At 31.3% G+C, this 21,118-nt stretch overlaps 1 protein-coding gene and 1 pseudogene across 2 annotated transcripts in view; one reads left to right on the plus strand and one right to left on the minus strand.

Annotated features, from left to right (window-relative positions):
- Nucleotides 1-21,118, minus strand: part of Tecrl (trans-2,3-enoyl-CoA reductase like) — a 106,637-nt gene that overhangs the window by 67,709 nt on the left and 17,810 nt on the right. For both annotated transcript variants that reach the window (XM_004849667.4, XM_004849666.3), the window contains exon 2: nucleotides 3,732-3,783. In XM_004849667.4, the coding sequence (XP_004849724.1) occupies nucleotides 3,732-3,783 (52 nt within the window). The remainder of the gene's footprint in view (nucleotides 1-3,731; nucleotides 3,784-21,118) is intronic.
- LOC106009794 (adenylate kinase isoenzyme 6 pseudogene) lies at nucleotides 4,262-4,852 on the plus strand (annotated as a pseudogene).

A 21,118-nucleotide genomic window follows, 5' to 3' on the forward strand; every position in this document is an offset into this window, starting at 1 on the left:
TACTCTACCATAAAAAAGGAAAAACTTGAGTCATTGGTAGCTAAATGGATACACTTTGAAACCATAATATTAAGTGAAATAAATAAGACACACAATCTTAAATATTGTATGATTTTTATATAAGAATTAAAAAATAAAAATAAAACAAAACTAATTATGCACACTAGGAAGGAGGGAGATCTTTTCAAAATAGGAAAGAGATCAAGAAATAGAAGAACCGTGGAGGGAGAGGAGAGGTGGAAGATGTAAAAAGAATTAAGATGTGTTATGTACATGTACCAACTCCCCATACTAAAAGTAATAATTATGTACTTCTAACATGTACTAATAAATACAAATATTAAAAAATGAGTGTAAGAGATACACTTGTAGAAAGAACCTTTAAATGAAAGTCAAGAATATTTCGACAACATCATTAGAACTATACTGGATGTCATTAACTGATTGCATTTTTGTTTGTTTGACTTTTATACTGTGGATTGAACCCAAAGCCTTTCACTGAGCTACACCCAATGCCTTTTTCTCTTCCAAGTTTTGAGACAATGACTTGCTAAACTGCTAAATTTCCCAGGCTAGATTTGAACATGCAATTCTCCCAAAGTACTGATATTACAGGCCTGTTCCAACACTCCCAGTTTATTAGCTCTTCTGAAAATAGAAAATCTTAGTGAAGTATCCTAAAAAACATATTTGATCAATATATTATTATGATTCCTGATTAGCAAGCTACATTACATAGCAAAGTCAAATGGATTTGAAATGTAATATCTTCTCAAATCATTATTTTTTTCAAAACATTATTATCTCTCTCAATATGTTTTGTAGCATTTTAGGTAATGCTGGTGGATGATGCAAACTTTAGGGTTTTTTTATCTCAACTTGACACTTTGGGAGTAAACAGAGCATTAATTTTCTTGAAATTTGTAGATTATGAAAACTTTTCCTCCAGAATTTCTTGTTTAGTATTCTAAAATTCTACCCAATAACTTATGTCAATTGTTGAACTATTTTGGGGCTTCCTTGTTTTAGAAGGTGATGCTTTAATTGTAGTTCCATACTCTTTTTATTTCTAATTGCTGTTTTGTCACGAGGATAATTAAAAAGATGGCTTTTACAACAAAACAGAACTAAAAAATGTTGTCAACCTTGGAAGACTATTAACATGATCATTGTAAATAACTACAAAAATCATAGCAAAGTAGGTACAACATGGAAACTAAGAGAAATATAAAGCTAATATAAGTCAAAGAAAAGGTAGAGAGACAAAATATCGAAACCATTTAGAAGGGCCAGTAATTTAGCTCAGTGGTTCCGCCGCCTGCTCTGACAAGCTCAAGGTCCCTAGTTTCATCCCAGGTACAAAAAAAAAAAAAAAAAAATTAGAAAACATAGGAGAACAAAGGTTGGAGATAAAAGACATGTAAGGAGAATTCTGCCTTTAGGAAACACAGTTTTCTGCTGAATGATTTATTTATATACCTACTTCTAAAATTAACAGTGTCTATTCTAACTCTAGAGCCTGAAAAAAATGTTAGAATTGTCAAATTAAAAGTCAGTCGACCTCAGAAAATAAGTAACTTTATAAAACCTGACTGTGGTGGTTTTATATGTATATGATTATTCTCTTTATTTATTGGAAAAAGAATTCAATGTTATCCACTTTAAAATATGTTATGTTAAAGTTAAGATCTTATGCTAACCAACACCTGGCTTTAAAAAATTCCCATCATCCAAATGATCACAGATTCCCACTGCTTGCAATATGTCTTTTACATTAAATAAATTAAACATGTGTACAACTGAATTAACTTTTTAATATATTCTATAATGTAGGATAGCCAGAAATGTTTTCGTGTTTCTTGAACTTATAAACCTAAGACAAATAAGATTTTGAAACATTTATACATATGCAGGAATATTATTTCTACCTTTCTAGCAGTTGATAAAGTGTTGAAGTAGAAGTAATTTTTAAGGAGTTTAAAAAGTCAGTCACAGTTGAAGCTTTTTAAAGGTTAACACTGTGCTTATAAAAGAGAATAAAATAACAGTGGTAAATAAATCCTCAAATCTTAATATAGCTATTAAAATTAACTGTATTATTGTCCAATTTTAAATTATCTGGTTATGCAACTTAATATTTCTATAATTTCTACATGTCACTAAACTGTACTTTCATAATTACTAGAATAGATTCTGGATCACATAAATATCAAAAGGTGGCTCTAAAATTTTAAGAATTTATATAACTGTTCTGTGTGAAAACCATTGTAAAAATTGTCATAATTTTCTTACAAGATGACACATTTTTTGCACACAGGTTACACTTTGATTCATCATTTTCAGACAGAAATAATATATTTATTCTAGAGTATTATCTTTAAAGTGCAAATATTTTGTTACATTTTATTCTATAATAAAAAAGTAATTTTCAATTCCCTTCTCACTTATTATTTCCCTTTTTTTCCTCTCTTTCTCTTTTTCCCTTAGTATGATACTTTGCTTGCTCTTTTCTTTTTTTACCGTATTCAAATTCTACCTATCTTTAATATAAAATATCTGAACTGACCTTTCTCAAAAATTTTGGTCTGGGTAATAATAATTTTAACAATACTGTTCTCTTCTGTATATGTTTTTGTTATAATTATTAATCCTAAATAGATTTCCCCCAAATGGGTAAAAATGTTATTTTGCTAATTATTTGAAATTTCTTTTCTTTTCTTGTATGTATATCAATTTTTTGAATTTATTTTTATATTCATTAATAACATTTTGATTCCTTATATTACATCTACATTTACTGAATTATTTATTATATATTACATACTATTGTATATAGAAAATATTCAATGAACATTGAGTATTTTTCCAAAAACAAAATAATGGAATTAGTCTACCTATTTTACTTTCAAGTATAATTAAAATACTTAATGAATTAAGTTGTAGGTTCACAAAAGAAATAGTGTTCAAATAAATCCAAACTTGTTAAAAATGCTGCCTAGAGAAATTCACAGAGGGTCAACAGGAAGAATGAACTCCAGTGGTTTGGGTCTTTATGATGTGATGGTGTAGTTATATCCATTCATCAAACATGCCACTGGTGAGGAATGTGTTCAATAGAAAATCGACCTATGTCTTGGGCCCTGAGTACATGGGGAATATCCATATTGTCCAATATTTTTGCTATGTTCAACTATCGCTATATACTTCCTGGAAGAGTGTAAAAAATAAGTAAATCATACTAGATATAAACACTTTCAAATAAATCGTAAGAGCTCTGTTCACGAGGTAAACTTAACTATTTATAAAATTAAACAATACAATTTTTATTTGTTGTTTGAATTTCTACATTTAGTAAATCTAACCACTATAAATAAATGCAATACAATTTTTGTTTAATATGCTTAAATTTAAAGAAACACCTTGTATTAATTAATACTTTTGATACATAAGAAATTTTCTCTTACAATAAAAGAAAATTGAAATATGAATTGGAAGCAATTTTATAAAAATGTAAAACATTAAAGGGTAAAGCAACAATTAGTTTAGACAATAGAATCTTTACAGTGAAGAAGAATTAGGTATAAAACCATTTATGAGGTTCCTGAAAAGGTGTTTTCTATGCATTGTATTTTCCAATCATATTTAATATATTTCCCATCATATTCTTATAGATATATTTGAACTAATGAAAAAAGATAGAGATAAAACTCTAAATTATATATAAAACTTACATGCTTTGTGAAATTTTTGTTTAACATCATGAATGGTAGATGTTTGTCTCACCTGAAAAAAGATAAGAAAAATAGAAGGAACTATAAGTAAAATGTTAATAATTCTATTTTGTTAATGAATAAAACATTATAATATATATATAAAGCATATAAATATTACCAAATAGGCATAATTGTTTTGTTAGCTTTTAGTTAATACTGTTTTCATGAATTTGACATGTATAATTATTAAAACAAAATTTAAAGATATATATTTTATAGATAACAAAAACAATGCTATTATTTAAGTTCAAATTTTTAATTTTAAAACATATACTGGATTTTTTCAGTCCAAATATTCAGCTTCATTTATCAAAATTCATTAGACAATTAATTAAAAATATGACTCAATGCACAGCAAAGTAAAAAGATGTATGCCAAAGTGCCTGAGGGTGAAAAATTGATCTCTACAGGTATTGCAAGGAAATGCTTCAAAATATCCTGATATGGCCCTGCAGTGTGCTAGGAGAGTGAGCTGACACACGGGCCCGCCGGGTCGAGGGTATGGTCCTTCCGAACATCCTGATCACTGGTACACCAGGAGTTGGAAAAACCACACTAGGCAAAGAACTTGCATCCAGATCAGGACTAAAGTACATTAATGTGGGTGATGTAGCTCGAGAAAGGGCATTATATAATGGCCATGATGAAGAGTATGAGTGCCCCACTTTAGATGAAGAAAAAGTGGTTGATGAGTTAGAGAACCGAATGGCAGAAGGTGGAGTTATTGCTGACTACCATGGTTGTGATTTCTTTCCTGAACGATGGTTTCATGCAGTTATTGTGCTGAGAACAGATAACAGTATATTGTACCAAAGACTTGAAACAAGGGGTTATACTGAGAAGAACCTAGGAGACAATATCGAATGTGAGATTTTTCAAGTTCTTTTGAAGAGGCTATGTTATCATATAAGGAAGATATTGTGCACCAACTGCACAGCAATACGCCTGAAAAGCTAGAGGACAACATAAACCAGATTTTGAGATGGACTGAGAAGTGGGTCAAAGGTCACAACCCGTGCCTGGTCACCTGGTGGTGCCTCTTGGGCCACCTTGTAGACGTGGCCTCCAAGTATCTGTAAAAGCCAAAACTATGTGGAAGGCCCAGCAGGTATTTTTATGCCTAGGTTTCTCTTTCTCCATGAGAAAGTTAAACAATCACAAATATAATGAATACAATTATTATTAAGCATTTAAAATACGCATCAGTTGCTAAATAATAAATCTGATCAAATGGGAAAAAAAGAATGTCACGATATTAAAATCACTTACACAAACCACACAGCTATGTTATTAATACACCATCTAAATATTCTAAAGTTCCATTAAATTACATATAAAATGTATTATTTATTGTATTCTTTATGTACACATGAAATTTTTTCCAAACTTGGTTCTCAGCTGCTAAAACTGCTGCTTCTAAATTAGATTAAAATAGTTAAAAGAATGTTAATGATATACATTATAAAATTATTGAGGATGATGGTTCCAAGAAATCACCCTAAACCTTTGTAATACTTTTTGACTTTTCACAAAATTTGCAAATTGAAAATTTTCTTCACTTCTGATCCCTCTCCTTTGCTTATGAAAAACCCAGCCAATAACAAGCAGTTAAGAAAATAAATTTCCTTTCACTGAATATGCATAGATTATTGGTGAAATATATGATGAACATATATGTATATGTTTTATTGATCTATAATTTTGTTAAACAAAAATCTTCATATGACTACTTTAGAAGGAAAAGTTGAAAAAAAAATGCTTAGCACATAATAACTGTCCAGGAAGTTATTTTCAAAATATCATATTATATCCAATGTTTTATATATCCTAAAAATCTAAAAATGAATAAATTTATAGTCTCTTTAATGAGACTATAAATAATAGTGAATTTACATATTATATGTTTATTTATCATATGTTATGATTATTCATGTGAAAATTGTAAGATGTAAGCCTTGGAAAATGATATTCATTCTTGTTTGTGTTATGCTATAAGTAAATAATTTGACTTTAAATCATTATGTGAGTATGAAAAGTTTAAATCTTTGAAATATTTATAAATTTTGGGTAAATTAGATGTTAGTTAATATTTGAAAAAGCAATTTGTAGAGAAGGTGATGTATGTTTAAACTTGCACATATTATATTTCATTTGAATTTTGATTATTGACCTTGGACACATATCCATTACCGAAGTGTGATTTGTTTCAATGTTGTCCATTGTTTTATCTCAATATTATGTATTCATTTAGCCCTTTTATATGTTGCTTTCTGCTTCCTCTGACAGGGTAGCCAAACATCCACTATTTGTTTTCTATGGTAACAAATATTTGTCGATCAGTCATTTCAAGGGACACGTAGTTTGAACATAAATAATTTACATGATCAATAATCTTTCAATTACAGTTTGATTTATGTCCACCTAGCACATTATGAAACCACATTCTCTGGTGTTTAGATATTGTTAACTCAATCTATAAGGGCCTTGAAGACAATGACCTATTGCAATGGTTGATTCTGTTTCAACAGGTAATATAGTGCATACGTATAAGAAAATATTAAATAACTTTTGTGGAAGTCCAACATATAGCTGTGTGTATAGTAAGTTTAAGAGTACAAGATTGAAATTCTTTAATAAGATAGGTCAACTCTCACAAACACTTCACTATGGAAAAGCTATGGGCTTTTCCTTAAAGCACAATAATTTTAATCACAATCTAACATATGTATTTTTTCTCAAATTTGTATAGCTTTAATATTAAGATATTTTCCTGAAATTTATACATTGATAGGATTGTACTACAAACTCATAATAAAGAAATTTTAAAATTCCATTTGACTGTCACATTAGAAAAATGATGATTTGAAGAAATCTTTGACAACTGTCCCTTCAATGGCTTTTTCAGATAAAAAAAATTAACCACAGTGATACAAACATTTGCTCAGTTAGCCACAAAACTGTGCTTATCTGTTCATTCAGTGCTTTGGCTGTGCTCAAAGCATACAGAGTGGAAAATGTGGTAATTAACAGAGTATATACTACTTTCTGGTTGCTAAATTGAGGTCATACTGGGTTCTTCAGGAAGTTTATTTAGAATAAATTCTACTTTTTTGCCACTTTTTCAGCATTTTAATAAAGACAAACTATGCACAAGCACAAGGATCTGAGTTCGATCCCCGGTACCAAAAAAAAAAAAAAAAAAAAAAAAAGACAAACTATCATCAGAGTAATTTATTCATTTTCATAATCACAATTAATTTTTAGAAGTGGGAGAAATGAGTATTTCTATTTTGTGGAAACCACAAAATTCTCTTCATTATTGTTTATTTTTCATCAGAGGAAATTGATTTTGAAATAGTAAGTAGGCAAGGTAAATGACATTTTTTAGCTGAAGTAAAATTTTATCTCTATATTTTAACATGCAGTTAAGGTTAAATACATTATGCTTGTCCTTATGAGGTCTGTTTTATATAAAACTTATTTTTATACCATCACTGCTTTGCAGAAGTATATCTTAGGCATTTCTTTGGAAATCCTGACTGAAAAAGTACTTGCACTTTTTAAGGATACAACAAGCACTAACCTAGGAAATAATGCTTTAAAGTCGATTAGTGAGAAAAGTGGAAAAATTACATTTGAGAAATTCCATTGAAAGGTTTTATGTTAGCCAACAAGATATAAAGTTGAAATTTCTTTTAGACTGCACAGGAGTTTCCTGAGTAAGCAAATCATATTTCAGTACTAGGAAATCTTTCTAATTGTAACTAAAATATTAAAAAAGCAACCTATGTGAAATGATTTTTATAAATTTAGAACATGTTTGGGTATATGATAGAATAGCAAGAATTTTTATTATGAATAAAATTGACCCCTACAGATTAATGTTTTAAAAGGTTTAATTTTAAAGTTTGACTGTATTTTCTTATTCAAGAAATTACAAATTTTTGTATTATATTAATTTTATTTCTTTATATATTAAAATGACTCATTTAGAGATTTTAAGGTTAAAATAATATATCTACATAACGGTACATGTTTTTATAATACAACATTTATTGGTACATTTTAGGCATACATAAATCATAACACTCATCATAAGGAATTTGCATCTGTACATGGTACATCCCGCCCCTTTTTTCCCCATTCTCCCCCTCCCCTCAAATCCCCTCTCTCCCCTAGGGACTAAAGCTTTGTTTCCATTTTTTCCTTCTATTTTCACATTTTTAATCTCCCTTCCTTCCTTTCTCCCTCTCTCTTCCCTTGTTCTTCTTCCCATTTGAACATTTTCTTCCCATTTCCCGGTAGCTATAATACATTTTAGTCCTTATTTCGACTTCTGGTTTCTCACACCAGAGGGAAAAAAGGTAATATTTAAACATGTGTGTCCTATTTATTTCACTTAAGAGTATGGTCTCATGGTCCATCCATTTAACTATAAATGTCTGAAACTCGTTCTTCTTAATGCAGAGTAGTATTCCATCATATATTGAAAAAAAAAAAAAAAACACATCTTCTTTAGCCACTCATCAGTTGATGTACATTTGAGCTGTTTCCAAGATTTAGCTATTACAAACTGTGGTGCTATACACATGGGTGTCCATATATCTTTGTGATATGATACTTTTAATTCTTTTGTGAAGATATAAAGAAGAGGTATAGCTGGGTGAAATGGAATCTCTAGTTTCAGTTTTTGGAGAAACCTCCACACGGATTTCCACATTGGTTGCACCAGTCTACATTCTCACCAACAGTGGAAAAGGGTTCCGTTTTCCTCACACCCCAGGCAACATTTGTTATTGGTTGATTTTTTGATAGCAGCCATTCTTTCTAGAGTGAGATGGAATCTCCGCGTTGTTTTAATTTGCATTTCCTGAATTACCAGTGATGTTGAACATTTTTTCATGTATTTATTTACTGTTCCTATTTCTTTATCTGAGAAATGTCTTTTCATTTCAGATGCCCATGTTTGGATTGGATCTTTAAATTTGAGGGGTCTGATTTTTAAAATTTCTTTGTATATTCTAGATTTTCATCTTTTATGTGATGAGTAACTGGTAAAATCTTTTTCTCACATTGTTGGTTGACTTTTCACTAGTGTGGTGGCTTCTCTTGCTGTGCAAAAGCTTTTTAATAAGATGAGGACTGAGTTGTTGATTCTTTGTAGTATCTCTTATGTAGTCTGGATTTTGTTCATGAAGTCTTTGCATGCTCCTATGTCCTCAAGTGTTCTTTCTATTCTCTCTTCCAGCACATTTAGTGTTTCTTTTTTAATATTTAGATATTTGATTCATTTAGATTTTAGGTTAGTGACGATGAAAGATATGTGTCTAGTTTCAATCTTCAGCATGTGGAAAGCCAATTTTTCCAGCACCATTTATTAAAGAGGCTATCTTTCTTCCAGTGAAGGTGTTGGGGTTTTTTGTCAAAGATGATGTGGCTGAGAATGTCTGGAGTTGTTTCTGTATCTTCCAGTCTGTTCCATTGATCCTCAGGTCCATTCTTTTGCCAGTATCATGCTGTTTTTCTCACAGTAGCTTTGTAGTATAATTTCAGATCAGGGACTGTGATACTCCCTGCCTTGCCTTTATTGCCCAGAATTGCCTTTGCTATTATAGCTCTCTGGTTCCAAATGAATTTTAGGATTGTTTTTTTCTACTTCTGTGAGATATGCTGTTGCAATTTTGATGAGGATTGTATTAAATCTGTATAACAATTTTGAAAGTATGGCCATTTCTACTATATTGGTTCTTTCTTTTCATTTTCTGTTGTCTTCTACAATCTCCTTTTTCAGAGTACTGTAGTTTCAATGTAGAGTTATTTTACTTTCTTCATTAGATTGATTCTTAGGTATTTCATTGTTTGGATGCTGTTGTGAGAGGGGTTGTTTCTCTAATTTCTCTCTCAGTGAAGTTTGTTATTCTGTACAGAGAGGCTATTGATTTTTGAGTGTTGACTTTGTATCCAGCTACACTACTGAATTTGATTACCAAAATATGAATTCCAACATTCAAAATGCTTACCAATAAATACAAATATTATTATCAGTAAATTATCTTAAAATTTTATGTAGAATAACAGCCCACACATTAGTAAATAAACAAAAGAGCACACACATGGATGTATAATATATCCATGTAAAAGGGGATAGAGGTAATAAATATGTAATTTTGCCTTTTGTAATTTCTCTTTTGGTTTTTTGAGAAGCAGTGTATTTCTGTCAGATGTTAATACTTATGCTGATTTCAAAATTTGTATTAAATTGAGTATTATCATTGTTAGTCAACGGGTAAGTAGAGTCTATGGATCAGACATAAATGATTGAAATGCTTTTGTATAGTTTGGCTTTAGTTTTTAATATACTTTATTTTCTAGGGAAGTTTTAATTTCACAGCAACATTGAACAGAAGGTACAAAAATTTCTTCTGTGCCTCCACCCCAGCACATATGTAGCCTTTTCCATGATAAACATCCCATACCAGAACATTGGAATTTTTATACTTGATGAACCACACTGACATACAGTAGTCATACCGAGTCCATAGTTTACATAAGGGTTCATTCTTGGTATTGTGAATCTTATGTATTTAGACAAATTTATAAAATGTATCTAACAGTGTAGTATTATGGGATGTATTTCTGCTGTCCTCAGATTCCTCTGTGTTTTACCCAATTATCATGTTCTCCCACACACACCTTTTAGCAACCACTAATCAACCAGCTCAGCTAGTGTTGCTTCTTCAAGAATGTCACATCATAGAATCTTAAGGTATATAGCTTTTTATATTGGATTTTCTATTTAGTATTGTGAATTTAAGTTTTTTCATTTTTATGGATTAATAATATTCATTTTAGAGCTGGATACTATTCCATTATCCAGTTACACTACCCTTTATTTATCCCCCATTTACTAACTGGCATCTTGGTTATTTGCAAGTTTTGACAGTTGTGAATAGAGCCACTATATACATCTTTGTGGAGGTGTTTGTGTGGAAATAGTTTTAAATTTCTCTGAGAAAATACAAAAGAGCATGATTTATAGATTCATGGCAAGATTTTATTTAGTTTTGTAAAAAACTTCCAAATTGTCTCCCAGTGGCTGTAACATTTTGCATTTCCATCAAGCAAGTAACTAGAATCAACATCCTTCCTGCATCTGGTGTTGTCAATACTGTGAATTTGAGGGTATTTTAGTAGGTGTACAGTGTTATCTCATTGTTATTTTTAATTCACATTTCCACAATAACATGGGATGTGAAACATCGTTTCATATTTATTGGCCATCTGTGTTTCACCTTTACTAGAGTTTCTTTCAGGATGTTTGACTCATTTTCTGATCTAGTTATTTGCTTACTCATTGTTAACTTTTAAGATTTCTTGGTTTATTTCTCCCATATATCTTCTATCAGATTTATCTCTTACAAATATTTTCTTTCTGCCTGTGGCTTTCCTTTTCATTCTCTTGAGAATATATTTTAAAGGCAGATATTTTTAACCTTAAAAAAACTACCTTAGAGGTTCTTTTTTTTTTTGGTACCAGGGATCAAACTCAGGTTCTTGTGCTTGAGCAGCAGGTGGTGAAACTACTGAGCTAAATCCCCGGCCCCTCTCTGTCTTAAATTATATTTTTAGCGCTGTATATAAAACTCCATCAACAAATTTAAATTCATCTAGATTTTACATGTCATATTCTTCTGTGTTTCACATTTAAGTTTAGGATGCACTTTGATTTAATTTTTATAAAGAAAGTTATTATAATTTGATCTAAAATATCCTGCAAAAGGGTCATGTATTCAGATGTGATGCTTTTGGACTGTAATTGGATAACCAGGGCTCTGCGTTCACCAGTGAATTAATTCATTGATCGATTCACATTTAATGTGCTATTAGGAGGTAGGGACTGGTTGGAAGAGGGGAGTTGCTGGGGGTATGATTTAGAAGTTCGAATTCTTGTGTTCATTGCCCTCCTTTTTACAGGCTCTTTCTCTACTTTTTTTTCTGGTTAGGGAGCTTTTATTCTATTCTTTTCCCCCCAAATTACAAGAATTTTCTTAAATATATACACTCAGTCATAATCACATGTACATTGTTGTGTGTAGGAAAAAAACAGGAGAATGTGTACTAAAAACTAATGACAGCTTTTTCTGTGCATATATGGACTATAGAAATTTCAAATATTCTATCTTAAAATTTTTCTGTAATTTGCATAATATTAAAAACATTTTATTTATAAAATTATATAAGAATTATGGAATGTATACACAGAATAATTTTAATAACATTCTATTTATTTAATCACACAAGAATTATGGAATGTATACACAGACATAAAAATTCAAACCATGCTAATAAGCGGACAGTTTATTTAGTCAAAACTTATGACCTTGTCTTGTGCTCCTAGGTAATTATCAGTTAGTCATGAATCTTTCCAGATCCTTGAAAGGCACTTATAAACATATGGAAACTCTTTTTTACATTTAACACTATTCTGAATTTTCTTTTATTCCATAATTTTTCATAAGCTTTCCCATTTCACTGTATACAGAATTTCATTTTAATGTAATGATTCTTTCATTCCATAAATGCTTATTAAGTACCTTGATGGTACTTTCCAGAAGTTTCTAGTAGGTGCTTCTCTATCTTGTTTGTAATTTCTCTGTTTCCTTTCTGCCATGGTTTGAGCACATTTCCTCTACCATGCCCTTCCAGTAGGATGCATCTGCCTTGAAGCCAGCCTGCCAAGAACAGAACCTGTGAGCTGAACTAAATCTGCTTTCCCTTAAGTTTTGTATGTCAGATATTTTTCCAAGAAATGTACAGATGTTGAATACAAGGGTAAATTGTCCCTAGATTTTGTTTCTTGTACATGAAAGTATAGTTGTTCAGCAACATTTATTGAAGACTGTTCCATCTGCATTCTATAGCCTTTGTGCCCTTGCACAAGATAGGTTAAATATATTCCTATGAATCTATTTCTGGTCTTTAATCTACTCTATTGATCTATTTGTCTACCTTTTTGTTATTGTCACATAATCTTGATTATTATATTTTATAGTAAGTAGAATTCGTTCTCAATTTCTGAGTCTTTTGCCTTTATGTATGTAGAGAAAATAACTTGCTGAGATTTTGAGATTGAGTTGAATTTCTTTATCTACATGGTGTTGAGTTTTCTTATCCACAATTATATCTCTACTTAGTTTTTAAATTGTATCAGTGCTTTTCACTTTTCTTCTGATAGATATTATAAATATTTTGTTAGATTTCTAACATTGTACTTTAAGAGTTAATGTAGATAATATTTACTGTTTTCATTTCAAATTACAATTATACATTACTGTTGCAAGGATGTATGATTGACAAATGCATATGAACTTAATATCCCAAATCCTTGCCTTTTTGTTTCACTTGGTTTGGTCAAATTTTTAGTATTCTAAAGTGACAAACGTGTCCTCTGAAAATAAATACAGTTCTTTTTCTTCTTTCTGTTTGAATCTATATACTTTTTTTTTTGTTTTCTTGCATCAAGATTTCCAGCAAGATTTTGAATTGCTGTGGTGGGAGTGGACTACTTTATTTGTTCTTCATTTTAAACAGTAACATTTGAATTTTTCACCTTTAACTAGGATGTTGCCTACAGATTCCTTTGTTTTGTTCTATTACCAGACATTCCTGCCATGCTACTCAGGTTGTTCTCAAAATCCTGGGCTCAAGCTATGAATACAATCATGCACTACCATGCCCAGGAGCTGTGGATGTTTTTGTACATTTCATGTCTCAACTTGAGGAAGTTCCCCCTCTATTCCTACTTTACTGAGAGTTATTATCATAAATGGGTACTGGATTCTGCCAAATAATTGTTTTTATATTAGTTGATATAATAATATAATTTATCTTCATTAGCCTGTTACTGTGTTGCACCAAATCATTTAAATTTCAAAATGATGAACAGTTTCGTATACCTGATATAATCCTAAATGGTTACAATATATAATTCTTGTTTTACAGTGTTGAAATTCACATGCTAACATTTTAAGTTTCTACAACTATATTTAGGAACAATATTGGTTTGTTGCTTTTCTTGCAATGTCTCTATTTTTGATAATAAGGTAATGCTGTCTTCATAAAATAAGTGAAGAAGTATTCTTTAAGTTACTATACTCTGAAAGAGACTGTAGAGATTTTATATACCTTCTTTCTTAAATGACCAAAATAATTGATCAATAAACTCCTCTGAATCTGGTGCTAATGTTTCAACACATTGTTAGTTATGGTTCAATTTGTTTAACACCTATGGGCCCACTCGGGTCATATAATTGTGTGTGGGATGTGTGTGAGTGAGTGTGTCTGTGTGTCTGTGTGTGTGTGTGTGTGTGTGTGTGTTGGCAAGTTATATTCTTCCAGGGGTTGTTCTGTTCCACCTAGGTTATCAAATTAATGGGCATAAAGTTCATGGCATTTCTTTCTCATTCTTTAAATATCTATGATATCTGTAATTATGTTTTTTCTTTCATTTCTGGTATTAGAAATTTGTGTCCTCTCATTTTTTCTTCTCCCTGGTTATTGGCTTATCAATTTTATTGATCTTTTTAAAAATCAACCCCTGATTTTTTAATTTATTCCTTATTTTAATTTCATTGATGTGTAGTCCTAATTTTACTGTTTTCTTCTCCTTATTTTATAATCAAATTGCTCTTCTTTTTCTCATTTTCTCAGGTAGAAACTTAGATGAATTATTTTAGATCTTTCTTCTAAACATAGTTAATGTACAAAATTTTTCTCTGCTTTATTTTGTTCCATCCCACATATTTTGAGAGGTTATATTTTCATTTTCATTTAGTTCGAACATTTTTAACTTCTCTTGGTTTATGTGTTATTTAGAAGTACGTGACTTATTCCACAAATATTTTTTGATTTTTAATTCTCTATTAATTACTACTTTAAACATATCAGTCTAAGAAAAGATATTTATGATTTCTATTTCTTTATGTGTGTTAGGATATATTTTATGATCCACATGATGCTTACTTTTAAAATTTTACATTGTGTTTATGAATAAGTTGGAAAGTTAATTCTGTGGTATAATTAATGTATTTACCCTTTTTACTGATAAAATATAAGGATAATGTGGATTGACTTTTAAAAATACATTGTTTTAAACTTTGTATACAAAAATAAAATTTTATGTTATCACTGTGAAAAAGTCCTGCATTTGTAATATGTCTGAAATTATTTTTGTCTCATATGGATATTTAATGTTTAAGATGCTATTTGCTTTTAAGAGATAAACAGTGCAGCTAAACTACATTAAAGCAAAAGAGCAAACACAACACATTACATATATTTAAACGTGTATTTTTGTATCTATACATATACATTTTTATGCATTATATATCTAAAACATAGGCTTTACCTAGTTGACTAAGAATTAAATGTTTTCAATCCATCTTTTTTAACTACTCTTTTTAAAATATACTGTATTTCTTGTCTTGAAGCATGAAGATAATTTAAATTGTTCTTGAAAATTGAATATTTGTGGAAAATTAGTATATTCTAGCAAGCACTTGCTGTAAACCCCATCATCACTTCTATGGAGGTGATGCTGGACATACTGGAATTGACATTTTGACTTACACTGGACAGTAGGATGGGAACAGGAGAGACAGGGTCTCCCTTTCAAGCGTAGGCCTTGAAAGACTGACCCTTTAACAGTGGACCCATTTGGGAGCTGCTAGCTTACCCAGATGAGCACATGTTCTCAAAGCCTCTGGTTCTTATTCTTTGCAGAAGACATGTCAGAACTTGCCTGTCCAACCCTAACTTGTCTTTCTGGCTTAGAAACCAGGCAGATAAGTTTGTTAAATCTAATCAAATAAACTAGTAAAAATTGGATTAGGAATTGGAGTTCCTTATGTGGTTAAAAGGCATGATATTTAGCACATGAATGGTGAAGTAAATATTTTGTTTTCAAACTGTCTTTGCTTATTCTCATAGCTTTATAATACTCCTAATATTTATTGTCCCTGCTTGGGCATGCCTCCCAGAGGGAACACTTTGGAATTTCACTGTATTGAGTTCAGGCATAATCATGTGACTTCTAGTTTTTGGAAATGTCACAAGAATTTATCCACATCATCAAAGCAGAAATGTGTAGAGGCAGCATGTGGTTTACCACCTCTCTGTTCATTCAACTTGAAAACTGACAGTGATAAAGCAAGAACTTAGTCAATATGGTTCCTAAATATTGTCCTCAGGGTAAATCATACTTCATTCACATTAAACTTTTGCTGTAGAACATTATTGACTCTTTGGACTCATTACATAGTATAAGCTGAAATATACTCATATTTATTGTATAAATGGTATAGTAAAACTGCTAGTATTTTTTAGGTAACTGGACTAAATATCAATGTAAAGGAACGTCATAGCCAATAATCTCACTCTAATCTTACAAATTTTGAAGTGATATTTACACATTTTTTTACCTACTTTTAGATTTATGGTCTGACGTTGTAGCATATACCTGTAGCACCAGGTTTGGAAGGCTGAAGCAGGAGCTTTGCCTAAGCTCAGGAACTGGAGGCTAGCCTGGGTAATATAGGAAGCCCTTGTCTCAAAACATAAAAAAATAAAGATTAATGTTGCAGCTTTCAAGAGGAATTTCAAGTAAATATAGTAGAGAGGAAAAGAAACTTTAAAAGTTCATGTTATTAATGGATGTTTAACATCATGTCTCATATAAAAGACACAATGATTTTTGCATCATTGGCTGGATGCTCTCAGCAATGTTTCATATCACCAGCCACTGAAAGTGACTGCGTTATTTTCCATATTCAACTGTACCTGTTCACAAAATAACTCATTGTCAACTATTAAACATAAGTGGGGTGTTTTTTTATTTATATATTAATTGGTACATTTTAGGTATAAAATACATTTACATTTATCATTGGGTGTTTGTACCTGAACATGATGTATCTTAGTTCTTATTTTTTTCCCCATTACCTGTGCGCCCTTCACCCCCACCACCCTTCCCTATTTACATAGACTTTGTTTCCTTTTTTTTTTTTTCTTTCACATAATTTTTCCTTTCCTTTCTTCCCTTTTCCCTTCCCCTCCCACCCCCGCCCCCTCCCCACCACCACCACCTTTGGACCTTTTCCTATTTCAAATTATCAATTATTCGTTTCAATCATTTTCATCCTTATTTACACTTTCAGTTTCTCACAATATAAATTTTTAGCAGCTGTACCTCTGACAAAGGTCTACTATCTAGAATATATAAAGAACTGAAAAAAATCAGATCCCTCAAATTCAAAGACCCAATTCAAAAATGGGCATCCCAAATGAACAGACATTTCTCAGAAAAAGAAGTAAAAACAGCAAATAAATATATGAAAAAATGTTCAACATCACTGGTCATTCGAGAGATGCAGATAAAAACAACACTGAGATTCCACCTCACCCCACAAAGAATGGCTGCTATCAAGAAATCAACCAATAACAAATGCTGGCAGGGGTGTGGAGAGAAAGGAACCCTTCTCCATTGTTGGTGGGAGGGCAGACTGGTGCAACCACTGTGGAAATCAGTGTGGAGATACCTCAAAGAACTAGGACTACAGGTCCCATTTGACCCAGCTACTCCTCTACTGAGTATCTTCCCCAAAGAATTAAAAGAATCATACCACAGCGATGTATGTGCACCTATGTTTATAGCGGCACAGTTTGTAATAGCTAAGATTTGGAAGTGGGATATTTTTTATGTTGAAGAATAATGAAAATTTTATCATTGAACATGCTTCAAATTTTGAAAACTATATGATGATGAAATGGACTATGAAATTTCAACTCATTCCTTACACGATTTGGGTGATCCTGAAGAATAAATTATTCTTTACTTAGAAATCTGATCATATTCATCCGTGACTTTGAAAGCCACACATTTCCAAACTTCTAAATGTATATCTCAATGTAATTGGCATAGCTACTAACTTATATGTACAATCACATTTAAAATGTCTTCTTGGATGCCTCCACAGTATTCTCAAATTTAAATAGTCAGAATTAAATGTTTTCTATATTAAACCAATGACAACTTCTACTCCAAGAAGGACATGAATTCAAAAATATTTTCAATCCAGAATCTTTATACAAGCCATTTTAATCCAACTTCATTATCTGAAGGATCTCATAGTTCCACTGATCCAATCTCCTGTATTTAGAATCCATCCATTTCTGCTGCCTTTTATATCCCTAGTATATATTAGGCATTCACTATATATTAGTTGCTGAGACTAAGATATGATAGATAGACTGAGTAATTAATGGCAGTTGCCTCATGTGAATAAAATATTTATATATGTACCTTATAAATTTTTTTTATTTGGTACCAGAGATCGAACTCAGGTCCTTGTGCTTGCGAGACAAGCGACGGAACCACTGAGCTAAATCCCTGGCCCTATACCTTACAAATTTAAGCAAAAGAATTATGGCATTGATATTTGTACAAATATTTAAGAAGTGACATTTGAACTAACTTGATGTAGAAAATATCTCTCCATCTCTTTCTCTTTGTTATAGACTTTTCTGTAAGAGATATTTAATAATGAACTGACAAAAATAAGGAAGTCTTTAATGCAAATCTAATTGAATATACCTGTTAGAGTAAGTCTAGAATGTCCTTTAAAACTCACCAGTTTAAAACAACTTCTGTCTACTCCACACTGGCTGGTGGACTTATTCTACATTTTTCTCACTCTATAAAAGGAGATACTTTTTGCAGCATTGCCTACCTCCAGGAACGATGTTAAAAAAAACAAAGTAGTGAGATTATTTTACCCTAAAACTTCTAGTTATTGCCCATCTTTCACATTGCACAATTCACAGCACAGAATAGTTACTTCAGGAGGGAGGCAAGATTAATCCTACCATGTTCTTTTGTGACAACCAGTTTAAATATCTTGCTAGTATTTACAATGTCTAACAAGCTGATCATGGAATTTTTTAATAACAGTTTTATACAGGTTTAATATATACACCATATAATCATAACCATATAATTCACCCATTTTAAGTGTAGAGTTCAACAAATTTTAGTAAATTTAATAGTGTTGTAAAAAACACTTCTAACAACCACAAAATTTCCTCATTGATATGTGTATTAAACAATCCATGCCCTCATCTTTGGCCCTGAGCAGATGCAAATCTTCTATTATTTTTGTTATTTAATTACTTATTACAACATTGTTGAGGTTCATCTATGTTGTTATATGTATCAGTGGGTTGTTCATTTTGATTGCTGCATAGTATTTGATTTTATGAATATACTAAATTTTGTTTATATATTCAAGAGTTGATGGACATGTCAATCATTTCCAATTTAAGACTATTACTTAAATTTCACTATTTTATTATTTTTATTCCATTAAACTTATTGGTACATTTTAGGTATACATTATGATCGCAGTCATCATTGGGAATTTGAAGCTGTATATGAAATATCTAAGTTCTTGTTTTTTCCCCATTCTCCTCCCTTTCCTTCCACTCTTTCACCCCTTCCTATTTACAAAATCTTTGTTTCTGTTTTTTTTCCTTCTCTTTTCATATTTTTTCTTTCCTTTCTTCTTTTCCCCCACCCCTCTCCCTAGTTTCCTTTCCCCTTTGGTCCTTTTCTTCCTATTTCACATTCTCTATTATGCATTTTGGTCCTCATTTACTCGTGCAGTTTCTCACACCAGAGAAACTATTTGGTACTTACACGTGTGTCCTATTTATTTCACTTAAGAGTATGGCCTCAATGTGCATCCATTTAATTATAAATGCCTCTCATTTATCATTCTTTATAGATGAGTAGTACTCCATTTTATAGAAAAACCACATTTTCTTAATCCAGTCTCCAGTTGATGGGCATTTGGGCTGTTTCCAAGATTTAGCTATTACAAACTGTGCTGCTATGAACATGGGTGCACATATATCACTGTGGTATCATGCTTTTAAATCTTTTGGGAAGATACACAGCAGGGAAATAGCTGGGTCAAATGGGACCTCTAATCATAGTTGTTTGAGGAGTCTCCACACTGAGTCCCATAATGGTTGTACCAGTCTATTCTCCCACCTGTAGAGAAGTGTTCCTTTCTTCCCACAGCCCTGCCAGCATTTGTTATTGGTTAATTAATAAATGGTGCTGAAAAACTGAGTCTCATCTTGCCAAAGATTAAAATTAGTGACATTTTTTCCCACATTGTAGGCTGTCTTTTTATTGTTTGTAGTATCTATTCATATGTTGATGAACATATAGGCTGGTATCAAGATTTAGCTATTATAAATTGTGTTGGTATGAACATGTATGCGTGTGTGTGTGTGTGTGTGTGTGTGTGTGTGTGTAATATGATGTCTTTAAATCCTTTGGGAAGATACTTAGGGGGGAAATGATGGCTGGGTCAAATAGAATTTCTATTTTTAGGTCTATGAAGAATCTCTATACTGATTTCCAAAGCAGTTGTACAGTCTGTACTCCCACTAACAATGAAGAAATATTCTGTAATCCTTGCAGACTTGCCAGAATTTGTTATTATTTGATTTTTTTATGATAGCCATTCTTTCTGGAGTGAAATAGAATTTTAGTGTTGTTTTTATTTGCATTTCTTTAATGGCCAGTGATATTGAATATTTTGTCAAGTATTTCTCAGTTATCTGTACTTTTTCATCTGAGACAGTATTCATTTCAGATGGCCATTTCTATTGGATTTTTAAATTTGGGAGTTCTACTATTTTGAGTTATTTATATCTTCTAGATATGAGTCCTTTGAAGCACAGCTGGAAATATATATGTATAATGTATATATATTATATATCCATTCTATTAGTTGTCTCTTCACTCTGTTGATAATTTCCTTTGCTAGGAAGAAAGTTTTTCATTTGTTGTGACTCTGTTTGTTCATTCTTGGTATTATGTCTTGTGCAACTGGGATTCTGTTCAGAAAGTCTTTGCCTATGCTTGTCTCTTCAAGAGTTTTATCTAGTTTGTCTTAAAGTAGATCAACTATTTTGGTTTTAATATTTAGAGCTTTGGTCCATTTTTATTTTAGTTTAGTGCATGTTCAATCTTCAACATGTGGATAACCAGGTTTACCAGGAACATTTATTAAAGAGGCAAAAATGTTTGATTCCTTTGTCAAAGACAAGGTGTGCCTGTAGTTTTTTTTGCATCCTTGATTTTGTTCCATTGATACACATTTATGTATTTTTGCTAATACCATTCTGTTTTTAATCACTGCAGCTTGATGCCGCCTGCTTTGCCCTTATTTCTCACAATTGCTTCTGCTATACTAGGTCTCTTCTGGATTTTATGG

Source organism: Heterocephalus glaber, unplaced genomic scaffold (genome assembly GCF_053883595.1).
Source record: "Heterocephalus glaber isolate CG9 unplaced genomic scaffold, H.glaber_assembly_v1.0 deba00001509, whole genome shotgun sequence".
In the NCBI taxonomy this organism is placed as follows: Eukaryota; Metazoa; Chordata; class Mammalia; order Rodentia; family Bathyergidae; genus Heterocephalus; species Heterocephalus glaber.